This window comes from Brassica rapa, chromosome A09 (genome assembly GCF_000309985.2).
Source record: "Brassica rapa cultivar Chiifu-401-42 chromosome A09, CAAS_Brap_v3.01, whole genome shotgun sequence".
In the NCBI taxonomy this organism is placed as follows: domain Eukaryota; kingdom Viridiplantae; phylum Streptophyta; class Magnoliopsida; order Brassicales; family Brassicaceae; genus Brassica; species Brassica rapa.
In genome coordinates this window covers 24,651,265-24,666,566 of record NC_024803.2, presented here as the reverse complement: position 1 = coordinate 24,666,566, position 15,302 = coordinate 24,651,265, and the positions used below count along the sequence as shown (strand labels likewise).

At 45.4% G+C, this 15,302-nt stretch overlaps 2 protein-coding genes across 2 annotated transcripts in view; one reads left to right on the top strand and one right to left on the bottom strand.

Annotated features, from left to right (window-relative positions):
• Positions 1 to 15,302, bottom strand: part of LOC103840114 (protein FATTY ACID EXPORT 4, chloroplastic) — a 17,459-nt gene extending 2,157 nt beyond the window's left edge. Inside the window, exons 1-4 of the mRNA XM_033279606.1 lie at positions 10,683 to 15,302; positions 10,551 to 10,615; positions 10,070 to 10,157; positions 9,862 to 9,955 (exon numbers count right to left, since the gene is read on the bottom strand). Coding sequence (XP_033135497.1) covers positions 9,862 to 9,955; positions 10,070 to 10,157; positions 10,551 to 10,615; positions 10,683 to 10,908 — 473 coding nt within the window. The 5' untranslated portion in view covers positions 10,909 to 15,302. The remainder of the gene's footprint in view (positions 1 to 9,861; positions 9,956 to 10,069; positions 10,158 to 10,550; positions 10,616 to 10,682) is intronic.
• Positions 537 to 2,853, top strand: LOC117128079 (meiosis-specific protein ASY2-like). The gene is made up of 2 exons (XM_033279605.1): positions 537 to 1,522; positions 1,600 to 2,853. The coding sequence occupies exons 1-2, from the start codon at positions 590 to 592 to the stop codon at positions 2,707 to 2,709; spliced, it is 2,043 nt and encodes a 680-aa protein (XP_033135496.1). The 5' UTR covers positions 537 to 589; the 3' UTR covers positions 2,710 to 2,853.

The window sequence follows — 15,302 nt, the reverse complement described above, 5'->3', positions numbered from 1 at the left end:
TTCAGGAACGACACGAAATTATGGTTCCCGATTCCTCGAATCGTCACGGCTTACGCGTTCCGCAGAGGAGTCGCTTTGAGCCAGTTGATGAACGGTTCTCTCCGGTTGATGGTCGTTTTATCGGTGATCGCGGCTGAGGCGGGGACATCGATGAGTGTGAGGTCGTTTGAGGAATTGACTTCAGTTTCGATTTCCGACGATGGGCTCGTCTCGACGAGAATGCGCCCAAACTATAACGTGGTCACGGGTTATCCGACCAAAACTTCAGACTGGCAGCGCTCGTACTTCTACGTGAAGTCGAACAGGTCGGCGTTCGAAGAGCCGCCGAAGTCTGGTTACCGCGTTCTCTGGAATGCAGAGATGGGTACTGCACGCTATCTTATGTGACGATTGTGGTGTGTGCTCGTCTAACGCTTATGTTTTCTTTTTGTAGTTGGTCATCCGAATCTCGCTACGTACCCCGAGGATTGGAAGGAGAGTGCTCGGATTGTCGCGTTGCAGAAGCAAGATCACTGGGAGGATTTTACTCGGGAGAGAATTCAAAGATCTGTAGGACGGATTGCGAGTCGTAAGTTCTCGCTCCTCCTTTATGTTTCCTATCAAGCGAACAAAGTCTTATTGGGATTTTTCTTTGTTTTTCGCAGAGCGTTGGGTTTCGGACTTGCTTCCTCTCATCAACCGATCGACCCTGAAACGGTTGTCTCTTTTTACCCGAGCCGAGCAAAAGGAAATCAATCAAGCCCGAACAATGAAGCAATTGCCCGATCTGAGCCTTATTACGGCGGGGAAGATAGGTGCCAAAAAGGGTACTGACGGCTCTGCGGGAGTCGAGATTACGGACGTCGTCCCCGTTATCGCCGAGCAGGCGCCCGCTGGCGGTTCTTCTCAGGGAAAGGCCTCGAAGAAGAAGAGAGGCAAGGAGACTCGGAAAGAGTCTGACGAGATAGGTCAAACCGATCCGGATAATCCCTCGAAGAAGAGTAGTAAGAAGAGGAAAGCCGCGGAACCACCTGTGGAAGACGTTCCCAGAAAAAAGAAAACGAAGAAGCAAGACTTCTCCGCGCCCCGACCATCCTCGGTTTGCGAAGAGGAACTCCGAGCCTTGGTCCCTGACGCTACTCCCGAGGTTGGGACCTCGGATGATGACGAGAATGAGACCATCGCTTTGCGTCGGAGAAGACGAGAAGGCTCTCAGCAGAATCGCGGAGCCTTAGTGGGTGATCAAGGCCTCTCTGAGACTCCGAGGGAATTGCCAGCCTCTGAAAGACCGCGAGTCCCTCTGAGGAGCGATTCTTCGGCTCATATCGCGGAAGGTTCCGAAACCCGTGTGTCCGGCCGTCCCAAGGAGACCCCGGAGGATGGGTTTAAGTTCGAGTTCAGCCGAGAACTCCCGCTGGCCTGTTACCCGGAGGATTGCGCTCGCTTGCTGCGACTAGTCAAAGGCGGTCCTGACTTGCTTCCTTCAGTGGGGGACCTTATCTTTAAAGATGAGTATGAACATGCTTCTTGCTCGTCGGTAAAGGTACGCGGTTACTTGTTTCCTTCTTTCCTGAGCCTAAAATTATTTTGGCTAAGTCTCTCCTTTTTTTTTTAAATCAGAGTCACGGCGACTGGAATGTTTTGATCGGGAAGTATGACTCGGCCCTTAGGCGGGCCAGAGAGCAGATCCGCGAGAGCGAAGAAGCCAAGAAGAAAGTGGAGGAGGCTCTTCGGGTGTCTTCGCAAGAAAAGACTGAGGCCGTTGCTCGGGAGAGGTCTCTCAGGAAAGCGTTTGACGAGACGCGAACGTCTGATGCGGCTGAACTGCAGATGTGTAAGGAGGCGATGAACAATCTCGAGTTCGTGGTGGATAAGCAGCGGAAGGAAAAGGTCGACCTAGAAAGGAGGATAGCCGCGGAATCGCTTAGGCATTCCGAGGAGATGACCAGGCTTCGGAAATCTCGTAGGTACGAGGTTACGCACGAGAGGATTCGCGTGTTGATCGCCATGATTGCTAAGGCTGAGAAACGCTTCCATAGGATTTCTCTTCGTGAGGATCAACGGGACAAGTATGACGATGCTAGGTGCCTCTACAGCCAAGCCTTCGGAACGAGGAAATGTCTCGAGCAGATTAAGGCCTCAGGCGTCGAGATCCCGCAGGAAACCATCGATTTCTTCGCTGAGCAAGAGAGGCACTATGAAGAGGAAGCAGAACGCTTGGAAGTAAAGGAAATTCCGGCAGAAGACCTTCGCCTCTCCCCGTTAGTGTTGGAATCCCGGTTTCTGATCGAAGAGATTTGGCGTCAGCTCGACCCGTTTGGATCGAACATTGGTTTAATCGATTCAGAGGCTGCCATTGCTCTTCGTACTCCCCTCGCCGACCGAAATCCCCAATCGGCAGACCCGACGGAGAAACCTGCTCAAACGGCCGTATCGTCCAATCAGAATATCGACCAAGGCGTCGATCCAACGGGGCGAACATCAGAGGGACCGGTTGTCCAGAAAGACGGGGCTGTGCCTACCATCGTGCTGACTGATTCCTCTGCAAAGGCGTCGAAGAACGCCAGCTCGTCGGCTTCCTCGTCAGAAGACCCGGGGAAGGGAGGCGACCTTCCAACCGAGACGCCAGCCGCGAATGTTACCGAGGCAATCCCAACGAAGTTTGGCCGCGTATCGGGTCCCGGAGAGGGTGACGGCAGTGGCGACAAGGATCTTCCTGTGGTCGATTGATAATCCATGTTGTTTGTTGTAACTTCTTTTACTCTTTTTTTTTTGTTGCCTTGATTCCTCGGAATCTATGAATTCGGCATTCTGTAGAAACTTTGAAATTCCTATTAAGTGTTTATTTGGCTTCGAATCGTAATTCGTTTCTCATTAAGTTGTTCCTGACAACCTTGTCCGTAATTGAATATCAAAGATATATAACAAGAAAAAACAAGGCAAGGAGTTTTAACGAGTTTCCGAGGAAAAGGTATCTGGATGCTCCGCGGTAACCGAGAGAGATTTGGTCGGCCAACTCATTATTCTCTGATTTGCGATAAGATCCAGAAATTTCGCTCGTGAGTCGGTCAATGCCTCAAGCATCGGTGACGCGGGACTCTGTTTTTCCCGTCGTTTGATATCTGATCAGGATATCTTCGACCAAGTGGGATGAGTGCTCGTGCGCCGCTTTCGAGTTAAGGGGCTAGCATCATTTGATGGGTCTTTTACTCGGGAGAGTGAGACGAAATGTGTTTTTGTTAGGTTGGGGCTGGACCCCGTAGAGGGGATGCCTACGTACCTCCGGGGAGGATCAAGCCTTTCGTAGTTCATTTTGGTCCAAGTAAAAGTGACTTGGTAGTCATTTACTTGGACGAGTAGAAGTGACCGTAGGGTGCATCTACTCGGGTTTTTTTTTTTTTTTTTTTTTTTTTTTTTTTTTTTTTTTTTTTTTTTTTTGGGAGTAAAACGGTGATGTAAATCATTTTACTCGTTCCGACAGGTTACTCGTTTTACGAATAGAAGCGACGAAGATGCATGGAGTTCCAAGCTCGTGGAACTGCTTCTCCGTGGGAAGTCTCGAGTCGGTATACTCCTGGTTTGACGACTCGAGTGATCTTATATGGTCCTTCCCAATTTGCGCCGAGTTTTCCAGCGTTGGGTTCCTTGGTGTTCTCAAAGACTTTTCTCATAACCAGATCGCCGAGCTCGAGGGGACGCGAGCGGACCTTTTTGTTATAGTAGCTCTCGATTTGGTTTTGGTAGTTTTGGATTCGGAGTAAGGCTTGGTCGCGCTTTTCCTCTAGCCCGTCGAGGGCATCTAGCAGCATTTCTTGATTAAGTTCGACATGCTGAGGCATCTTGGACCGGCGGAGACTTGTTACATTGACCTCGGCTGGAGCCATTGCTTCCATCCCGTAAGCGAGCGAGAAAGGGGTAGATTTTGTCGCTCCTCGGGGGGTTGTCCGGTGCGACCAGAGCACGCCGTCGAGTTCATCAGCCCAATGTCCCTTTTTGAGATCGAGGCGCTTCTTGATTCCGTCGATGATGATCTTATTCGAGGATTCTGCTTGTCCGTTTCCTTGAGGATACCTCGGCGTTGAAGGGCTTAGTCGGATGTTCCACTTATTGCAGAAATCTTTAAAGTTTCCGGACATAAACTGTGATCCGTTGTCCGTCACGATCTCGTATGGCAGGCCGTGGCGACAGATAATGTTCTTCCAAACAAAGCCGCGAACCTCCTTCTCTGTAACCTGCGCGAAGGCTTCTGCTTCAATCCATTTGGTGAAATAGTCGGTCAATACCAGCACGAAACGACGTTGGCGAGAATTCGGCATTGGTCCGATGATATCCATCCCCCATCGCATGAATGGGTAAGGTGCTGCGGAAGTTCGCAGTAGCTCGGTTGGACTGTGGATACTCGGAGCGTGTCGTTGGCATTTGTCGCATCGTCGGGCATATGCTTCGCAGTCGGTATTCATAGTTGGCCAGAAAAATCCCAAGTTCCGAATCTTCAGGGCTAGTGACCGACCTCCGGAATGGTTTCCACCTGCTCCTTCGTGAGTCTCCGCCATTACTAGCTGCGTTTGCTCGGCAAAAATGCATTTCAGGAGGACCTTGTTAGCCGTTACTCGGTGGAGTTCTCCTTCCATGACGACATAGTGCGCGCTGCGCCTCTTTAATCGTCTTGCGGCCCATTTATCCGTTGGAAGTGTGCCCGCGGTGAGATATTGGATGAATTCAGTCCTCCAGTCGGGTAGTAGCTGATCTTGGTCTATCATCTCGGAGTCGTCGTTGGTCTCTGATAAGGGCGTTGTTTCGGGTTCTGTGGTGACGAAGTTAGCCGACTCCGTCGAGATGTCGATGCTTGGCTTCTCGATTCGGTGGATTGGAATAGTTCTTTTGACTTGATCGCGTAGCTTGCTTCCGAGTGCTGCGAGCGCATCCGCACAGACGTTTTCTCCACGAGGAACCTTGGTGAGCTCGAAGAATTCGAATTCTTTAGCCAATGCTTGTACGACTCGGAGATAAGCATCCATTCTGTCGTTGCGCGCATCGTAATCACCGCTGAACTGACTGGCGACAAGCTGTGAGTCGCAGTATGCACTGAGTCGCTTTGCCTTGACTGCTTTGGCGAGGCGAAGGCCCGCGATGAGTGACTCGTATTCTGCTTCGTTGTTTGATGCTGGGAAACCGAAGCTGAACGACTGTCGAATGAGCTCTCCCGATGGGGATTGAAGCTGAACTCCTGCTCCAGAGCCTTTGTTCGTCGAGGAACCGTCGACATGCAGGATCCATGTTGAATCCGAGGTTTCCAAATCTTGAGCGAGTTCCGGAGATAACTCCACGAGAAAATCGGCGAGGACTTGAGCCTTAGCAGCGGTTCTGCACTTATAGGTGATGTCGAGCTCTCCGAGTTCGATCGCCCATTTGGTAAGACGGCCGGCTCTGTTCGTGTTTTGCAGGACGGTTCTGAGCGGCTGGTCGGTGAGAACTTCTACCGAATGTGATTGGAAATATGGGCGGAGTTTCCTCGCTGATTCGACGACGGCCAGGGCCATCTTTTCGAGTGTTGGGTACCGGGTTTCTGGTCCAGTCATTCTCCTGCTCATGTAGAAAACAGGTCGTTGTTCTCCTCGGTCCTCCTTGATTAACACGCTGCTGACTGCGGCGGATGAGACCGCAATGTAGAGAGATAAAACGTCGCCTATGTCCGGCTTTGCCAGGATAGGGGGCGTCGTCAGGTAATGTTTGAGCTGACTAAAAGCCTCCTCACATTTATCGTCCCAAATGAATTTCTTGTTTCCTCGGAGGAGATCGTAGAATGGGAGGCATTTATCGGTGGATCGGGAGATGAAACGATTAAGCGCTGCGATTCGGCCTGTTAGTCGTTGGACTTCTCGGCAATTTCTCGGACTGGGGAGATCAAGGACAGCTGATATTTGCTTCGGGTTTGCTTCGATTCCCCGCTGCGTCACTATGTAGCCAAGGAATTCTCCGGACGATACCCCGAAAGTGCATTTGGCCGGGTTTAGCTTCATCTTGTAAGCGTTTAGGATGTCGAAACACTCCCTTAAGTGTGCCAGGTGGTCATTTGCTCGGACTGATTTGACGAGCATGTCATCGATGTAGACTTCCATCGTTGTACCGAGCTGTTTAGCGAACATGCGGTTGACAAGTCGCTGGTACGTCGCACCGGCATTCTTCAGCCCGAAGGGCATTACTTTGTAGCAGTAAGTTCCTCGATCAGTTATGAACGACGTCTTCTCTCGATCGTCGGGATGCATCATGATCTGGTTGTATCCCGAGAAAGCGTCCATAAACGTGAGCATTTCATTGCCAGCAGTTGACTCGACCAGTCTGTCGATGTTCGGAAGTGGGTAGCTGTCTTTTGGGCAGGCTTTGTTGAGGTCAGTAAAATCGACGCACATGCGCCACTTGCCGTTTTTCTTCTTGACAACCACTGGGTTAGCGAGCCATTCCGGGTAACGAACTTCTGCTATTGAGCCCGCGCTTAGTAAGCGCTCGACTTCCTCGACAACTGCTTTGGATCTTTCGGGACCCAACTTTCGTCTCTTCTGTCGGATGGGCTTAATATTTGGGTCTACGTTTAGCTCGTGAGTCGTGATGGACTGGTCGATTCCCTGCATGTCAGTCATCGACCAGGCAAAGGTAGACAAGTTTTGCTTCAGGAAATCCGTGATATCACGTTGCATTTCGTCCGACAGATAAGCGCCTACTCGTAGCACTTTACTTGGATCCGATTCGTCGACTGGGACTTCGAGCACCTCTTCCTTTTGTGGGCAGATCTTGCTGATAGGAGGTGAGATCGAGTTGACTAGTGACTGAGATCGCTGCAGTTTGACCGTAGCGATTAAGAGATCTCGCGCGGCCCGTTGATCTCCTCTCACTGTTTTAGTCGTGCCATCCATTCCCGGGAATTTGACGCACTGATGGTACGTGGATGCGATTGCACGCATGGAGTACAACCATGGAGTGCCTAGTATCACGTGGTAGGGAGCCTTGGTGCTGACTACCGAGAACTTGACCATCCGTGCTACTCCCTCTGCTTGTACCGAGAGACGGATAGTTCCCATGATTACTTCGGAAGAACCATTAAAGCCGGTGAGAGTCCTGGATGACGGTTTCACGTCTTTTAAGTCGATTCCCATTTTTTCGAGAGTTTCGCGAAAAATGATATCGACCGAGCTACCAGTATCGATCAGCACTTTGGTGACGTCGTACTTATCGATGGCTAAAACGACGAGGAGAGGATCGTTGTGAGGGAAAGTTACTCCGACAAGGTCTCCAGTTGAGAAGGAGATTGGGAGATCAGTTGGGAACTTCTGCGGCCAGCGCTGCGAGGTGTCCACCATTCGTCGGTGATCTTTGACTGCTCGTACGGAGTCCCGCAAGGTGGAGATCCTCCCATAATCACGTTGATCCGCGGCCTGACACTTGATTGCTTCCTGGTGAGAAGAGCTCGGAGGTCTTCGCTTTCTTTCGGCGACCCGGCCTTTTTGTGGTCCAGTTTTGCACGCAAATCACCGACTCGCGCGTTAAGCTGATCTCGTAGATCGACGATAGGATTGCCTTCCGTAGTTGCCAATGAGGATCCTGGGCTCGGCGAATGCTTAGCTCTTTTAGCATTGAGCTCGACTCGGAGGTCGGATGATCCGAGAGTCTTGTCGTCGTTGGCGTGGTCTTTCGTTTGAGGAGTACACGTAAGTCCAACGGGTCGAGGGCTTCCTCGAGATCGCTCTCTTCGTCTGATGAGGACTCCGGTTGGGCTCGAATGACTTCAATCCTTTGTCTGGCTGCCGGCGGATCCTCGTCAGCCGAGGCGTCACCGTCATCGTCTTGATGTGGGATTTGCTCGGCGACCTTTGGTTTTTGGTCGTCTTGACGCGGTTTTGCTTGATTTTTTCGCTGATTTTTCCTGTCCTTGTTTCTGCTCCAACTGTTCTCGCTTTTGGCTTCGGAGGAGGAATCTTAATTTCACCGCTTTCGAGTGAGGAGAGGAATTGCGCAAAAAGTGTTTTGCACTCCGAAGTGTCGTGACCTTTTACACCGTGGAGTTTACACGATTTAGTAAGCCCTGGTGGGGTCCGGGAAGATCCCGCTGCCGAATCGACCTGGGCGACCGTGGCTGGCGCTGTTGCTCGAGGGGATTCGCTTGGAGGATCGGTTTCCCGATGAAAGGTGTTCCACTTCTTCCCGTTTTCGTCGACGACGTAAAGGAGACCGCTCTTACGGTTATTTTTGTCGCTTTGAGCATGCTGACGAGGTTCGACGTGAGCTGTGACGGCATTTTTAGGCGCTGATTGCTTCGCCGAGTTGTGCTTGCTCATGATGGCTTTAGTGTCTTCTTCCATACGAATGAAGTTGTGAGAACGAGCAACGGCATCTTGCAACGTCGTGGCGGTGCATCGATAAAGATCTTCTCGGAACTTACATTCCACAAGGAGATTGTTCCTCAAGGCATCGACGGCGATGTGGTCTGGGATATTGATTCTTGACACGACCGACTTAAAACGTTCCATGTAATCGCGAAGATTCTGATCCTTCGTTTGCTTGAGGTTCCAGAGAGTCGACGCCGTTGCTTCACGCTTGGTGAACATGATATAAGTCTTGAGAAAAGCCGAGGAGAGCTCTTTGAAGCTTCTAATTGAATTCTCTTCGAGTCCCGAGAACCAGGTTAAGGCTTGCTCGTTGAGTGTTTCAATGAAAAGTTGGCAGTATCCCGCGTCTCTTTCATCGGGGGCGAGTCTGGCCCTCGCTACCGCAATATTAAAAGCCGTCAAGTGCTCGACGGGATCTCCTCCTGGTTTGTATTCCGGAAGACGCAACTTGTCCATCTTTCGGAGTTTGACCTCCGTCAGTTCCTCGGTGAAAGGAGTACGCGATGTTGATGCGATGACACTGTCAATCTCGGGTACTGCGCTCGTTGCTTGGTGGATCCTCGAGCTCATTTGTTGGAAATTTAGTTTGAGCTCAGCGATTTCTCGGATAGTTGATGGGTCTGACGCTGCAGGAGAAGCATCGGCGGCTAGGGTTTCCGCGAGTTGAAGAGTGGGATCGACTGGGTTCGTCGTTCGTCCTTCTGCCGGAGTAGGAGGGTTTGTATTGAAGAGGTAACGACGGAGGGTTGTGAGTTGCCGGTGGAGGCGCTAAGAGCAGCGACAATGGCGGCGAGCTGATCATTCGTCGTCTTCTGAACTTCTTCTTGATGAGCAAGTCGGGCTATGACTGAACTCATGAATTCCGACGAGAGGAGGGGAGGAGGCGGAGGAGGCGTGAGTGCCGGCTCCTCTCCTGAGGTATCAGGGTTCGTACCTCCGGTGGTCATATCGGTCTAGAAACGCTGGGTCTGTCCGCCCCACGGTGGGCGCCAATTGTTTAAGGTGAGTTTGGTCTCAGAAGAAGTAAACAATACTAGAAATGGGTCGAACAGAGGCGTTTATTAGATTTCGAGATGATGTTACAAAGGTGGAGAAAGTAAAAGCAAGCCGGAGCTCGTGAGAGCTTAAACCGGAAAAGTACAAATAGCAGAGAGATGATTGTACGGATGATAAACCCTAATCTCGCCGCTAAGTTTGTGTAGCTAAGTGTCGATGATCTTTCTCCTTTGCTTTCCTCTCCTTTTATACTCTGTTCGATTACCTTAACCTAATCTCTTTTTACTGATTGGGCTTTGTCGGCCCTTCGGGCCTGATTATGAGGCGCTCGTTCCGAGCCGTTTAGTCGATCAGCCTCGCTTCGCTTGCTCTCCGCTTCGACTAACGGCGCTTCCTGGTTAAGTTGAAGCCTCGAGAATCGGCTTCTGCGCCAACGTCGACTCGGTTTGCTGGATTGGGCCTTTTGTTCGATGGGCTTTGTGGATGGGTTAAATCCATCTCCAACATATAGGCCATTACAAAGAATGACAACATGGCGATAGAAAGGAGTAGTAGCGGGCCTGCAGGGACCGGTTTCCGGGAAGACGCCAAACGAAACCCTGCAAGAAAGTCGTAGAAAGAACATAAAAGAGATCACGTCCGATGAGAAGATACTCCGTCATATATATATATGAAAAGATAGAGAACACATCTTCTTGTCAAGAGGAGCTTACCAAAGACAGAAGAGAAGAGGAAGGCAGCGCCAAGTCCTATGGTATCGCCAAGGACTCTTGTCTCAGGAGATTTTGTAAGGAAGTAGGCCTGTATCGAAATTCAAACACCGGAACTTTTCTCAACAAAGAGAAACAAAGGTTTTGTAGATGACAAACTTCAGAAGAAAACAATCATGAAGATACAATACACCCACGTAACATTAAAAAACAAAAGGGACTATATGTAGCTGCGATAAGACAGGTTTTCAATTCTAACACTGACCACGAGGGTATCTCATTTCAAAAGGCAAGAATGCATTTACAAAAGACACACAACATTTAAATTTTCTCAAGGAAATGGAACAAAGCTTAGGGGAGAGCAGAAACTATCAGTGAACACTGAACAGTGCACATGGTTCCTCACAACGATTCCTCATAGGAGAAGTTCAGATTTGAAAGGGCTATACAGGAACAGGAAAGTAAGGAGAGAGGAAGATCGTACAGAAGCCATAAGGACAGAGCCAGTCAAACCCCCAAAGAGAGAACCCTTGCTTCCAGATTTGCTATCTGAAGGAGAGAAAAAAGGTCAAACTTTAAAGCAAAATAAATCAAAAGAAAAACATCACCAACTTACAGGCGAAGAGACCGCCTCCTAGAAGAAGAACACCATAACCCGCTGAGACGGCTGGAGCTAGCTCCGACAGCTCCGCCTTACAACAGAGACCATTGCCTCGTCTGCTCTTCGATTTTGGAAGTCCCGACCAATTCCGGCCGCAGTCACTGACACTCCGCCCGGGTAGTTTGGTGTTTCGCACCGACACCACCGAAGGAATATGTAACTTTAGCACAAAAGACGACATTGCTTCAGCCGAATGGTTTCGTCAGAGAAGACAAAGGGATCAAGATTATTTAACAGAACACAAATTGGGTGTCAAAGACTTATTTGTCCTTTCCTTAATTTTCTTTTCTTTTGCTATTTACAAACAAAGTACGAGTCGGGCCTCACGACGTATCACAATCACATTCTAGAATATCACTTTTATGATTATGACGTTGATCTCTATATTTCATAGTTTCAAACTTTCAATCTCCCATGTACTTTTTCATTCTTTACTATTCAAATCCCTCTTAATTTTTTTAACAATAATTGAATTTTTTTTATTTTTAGAAAAAGCGTACAAAGAATTTTAAGAGAAATTGAGAAGTTCCCATTTATTTGATCCCAAAACGGAGATAGATTCCAATTTCTATCACTATGGTTCGTCTCCACGTAGATCAAATTTTGTAATGCCTCTAAATCTTATCCTCTTGAAGGATATTTTTTACGATACATATGGTAAAGCTACTCTTTTTATCTGATTTGTAAAATGAGTTTTATCAAAGTTTGGATTTTGATTTGAGTTAAGGGATGACAACGAGAAGGAAGAAAATAAAGCTTTCTCTCTTCTTCTTCGTTATTGTCGACAAAGTTGTTATGCCTTAAGAAGCATGTCCTGGAGAACATACTATATAACTGACAACAACGAACCTGACATGGATGACTGTCATGGATGGTGATAATCTTGATGAAGAATGGAAGGCAATGGTGGAAGAGGCTATGTCAGGTAAATGGGAGTAAGTATTGCATTCTAAATCTCATAGCTTTTTTTAGTATTTGATAGACCATGGATTTTACCCACTTTTATCTATGGTTTATAAGTATTTTAAAATATATTTACTACGATATAGAGTCTATTTAGAGTGTTTACAGGTTAAGGGACGTTCTGGAGGAAAGTGGTGATTTTGGTGCCTTTTGGAGTCTTTTGAGTGCAGAGCTGCACATACGCGTCATATTTTGATCAATGGATGGAGACCTTTCCACCGTTAGATTTAGCCCATCGTTTGACACAAGATATATCTTTGCGTTATCTTTCCAATGCCACAGGTTTGAGGTCAATCAGCATCCTATAGCAGTCTTTATGCCCGTTTTACTGAAGAGTGGTTAGTCTGCCTCGCGAGAGAAAGCTGTCGAGGAGATGAAGGACTGTCGATCGACGGTGCACCCTTGCCATCGATCGACGGTAATGCCAGAATATTGGTTGAGCATATTTTATGACCGACTGAAGCCCATAAGCAACCACAAATTACCAGAATACCCTTGGACGACCTAAACCCCTATTTATGTGTTTTCTAAGCCATTGTTGATGGCTACGCTTTCTTTTGTTCTTGTTCTAGGTTAGGAGAGAAAGGAGGAACTCTTTTGGTGACCTCCTGTAACTCCTTTGGTTTTTATATCTATTCTCTTGCAGTTTTATATCTATTCATCTATGATTTATGTGACAAACTTCATGCTTGAATAGATCCACCTGTTAGGTTTAGGATTCAAATTGGTTATGAGGGATTAGCCCCAAATATTGAATTGCTAGGTTGTGATATTCATCAATAGGATGTTCTTATTGCTTGTGTTCTAGAGTCGCGAACTAGAACCCTGATCTTAGAATCATTAGGCACAAGTGATAGCTTGGTCTTTTCTCGGAATAGATCCTCATTGAACTAGGATTGCTAGAAACATGTGATAACTGATCTAAGAACCCAATTGAGTACTTTATCAACCCGCACGCAAAGCTTGCTAGAAGTGTGTCGATCGATATTCCAGTAGAATAATCTATCGATGTCGTGAAAGGTGTATCGATCGATATTCCTCTAGAATCATCGATCGACACTTTCTAATTGATCGACAAATGATTGTTGAGGTCATTAGATCTAGTCAATAGACGAATCTAGAAAGCGAACGCTGATCGATTTTTTTCTTATAAGTGTTGAGCTCTTTAATATCTTGCATACAACAATTAGTTTCTATATCATTATAATCCTGATTACCTGAATAGAAACCTTAGATCTAGCAACCATCCTTTCATCAAACTATTGTTGAGGTCATTAGATCTAGTCAATAGACGAATCTAGAAAGCGAACGCTGATCGATTTTTTCTTATAAGTGTTGAGCTCTTTAATATCTTGCATACAACAATTAGTTTCTATATCATTATAATCATGATTACCTGAATAGAAACCTTAGATCTAGCAACCATCCTTTCATCAGACAATTCATTTAATTAACCGAGCAACTACCTTGCTCACCACTGCTATTTACATTAAAACTATAAGCGTAGCTTAATCATATAACTATTAAATCTTTTGTGTGACCTAGCTCCCTGTGAATTTTATCCCTAAGTGCTACAACTCGACCTCTTATTTGAGTGAGTATAAATCACTCCTTAGGGTAATTTGAGTAATATCAGTATTTGGGTTTGGATCATTGTGATGATTTTTATACTTCAAAATATATTTTTGTAATGTTATTATCTTTTTAAAAATATTTATTGTTTGTTCGTGTTAATCTTAAGTGTAACATTATCATTTTCTTCTGGTGACAGATGTTCTCCAAAGACATTTAACCCTCATAATTAACGCTCATGGTACGGCAATTTCATGTCAAGCTTTTTAATTATTGATCTTCAAGGTTCTTAAACTGTTTGGAACATTTTGTTTTGTTTCAGTCTTGACTTACTTTATGTTAAGTTACAATGGCATAGATGTTTGCATTCTTGCTAGCTCCCTCATCAGCAAGGTTAGCTATGGGAATATTTGTCAATTATGTTTTTCTGGCTGTTTTATTCATAATCCAACATAACTTGTTGGGATGATTAACAAACATTACGTCTCATTTGATTTTGTTCTTTACATGCTCCTCCTCTCTTTCAGTGGATTCATGAGCTCATATATTATGTTCCGGCATTTTTATATATTTCATACAATTAAAATATTGCACCGGGTGGCACTATTAGTAATATGTACTAAAAACACTACATTAACTACTTCAATAATTTTTTGGTTTGAGTCTATAAATGATAACCGAGTACTAATCAAAAAATCCAACTAACAATAATGATATTTGGATAACTGATATACACTACATAACTTAGAAGATAAGAGAATAATCTAAAAGTTTGAATATATAGTAATAATCGACTACTGATCTAAAATCAAGCTAACGATAGTAATGTCCGGATAATTATTTAAGTTAGCGGACCATTAATCGAAAACTCCAACTAACAATAATAATATCTGGATAATTGAAATACACTACTTAATTTATTAGATATGAGAATAGTCTACGATTTTGAGTCTATAGTGATAAACGACTACTGATCAGAAAACTGAGCTAACAATAATAATGTCTAGATAATTATTTAAAATAGCCGACAACAACTTAAATAACTAAGGACCATTAAAAATAATTGGACAATTGGTATATTTTACATACATATCTGAATTGCATAGACTGGACTGTGACACATACATGTTATATTATTATATTTTAAATACTTTTGACTGTTAGAAAGACGACGGAGAGAGTGAGAGACAGTGAAGCTATTACTTTTGAGCTGATTGTAACTCAGATCGAGTGTTCTGAGACGGCGTACCTGACTGTGACTCGCCGGAATCTTGTAAGAGATGAAATTTCGTCTTGTGAAAAAACGAATGTTTCTTACTTGAGAGACTGTTGCTGGTAAAACATCTATGATTTCTCGTGAGAGGAAAGTGAAGTTGTGGACCATCACATGATCATACATCTACGGCATTTTCTTTACGCAAAATATCATTTTATATTGATTTTTGCAAAAATTAAAATTATTGCAAACTCCCAAATAGAGAAACAAATTCATGTGAATCGGTGTATCAATCGTTGCAGGAATGGTCCAGAAATCTTCAAATGAGGTGCAATTATCATTACCTTATTTGGTTTTGGGGGTATAAAGAAGAAATAAAGAAAGAAGATGATACAATGGAAAGAGAGAGTGAAAGAGCATTTTCAATAAATTTTATATATTTTTTGTATGTGTGCATTATTACACAACTATCATATTAGAGCTTTTTGTTTTCTCCTTAAGTAAACGACTATAGGGTTATATGTGTAATTTTTTTCTATCATGAATGATTTCCTTGCCTGAAATATTTTAAATTATTAAGTGTTTTTGTTACAATTCACTCTACTCTATATACACAGATTTAAATAGAGTTTACCAAATTATATTTAGGAGATCTGTAAGTTTTTATTCTTTTAACACAAATACTATGTGGTTTCTTGTGCAATAATGGGTTTAAAACAGTTTAATATAAATGAAAACTTGCTTTTAAAAATAATTTGATTTTACCAATTATAAATAAATAAATAGAAAATTTCCTCGCTTCAACGACCTTGTCGCAAACACCA

Bases quoted from the DNA above. Each gene is read 5' to 3' on its own strand.
- LOC117128079 (XM_033279605.1), top strand. From the start codon at position 590: ATGTTTCCTATCAAGCGAACAAAGTCTTATTGGGATTTTTCTTTGTTT. The intron at 1,523-1,599 runs GTACGCGGTTAC...TTTTTAAATCAG, and splicing joins CTTCTTGCTCGTCGGTAAAG to AGTCACGGCGACTGGAATGT.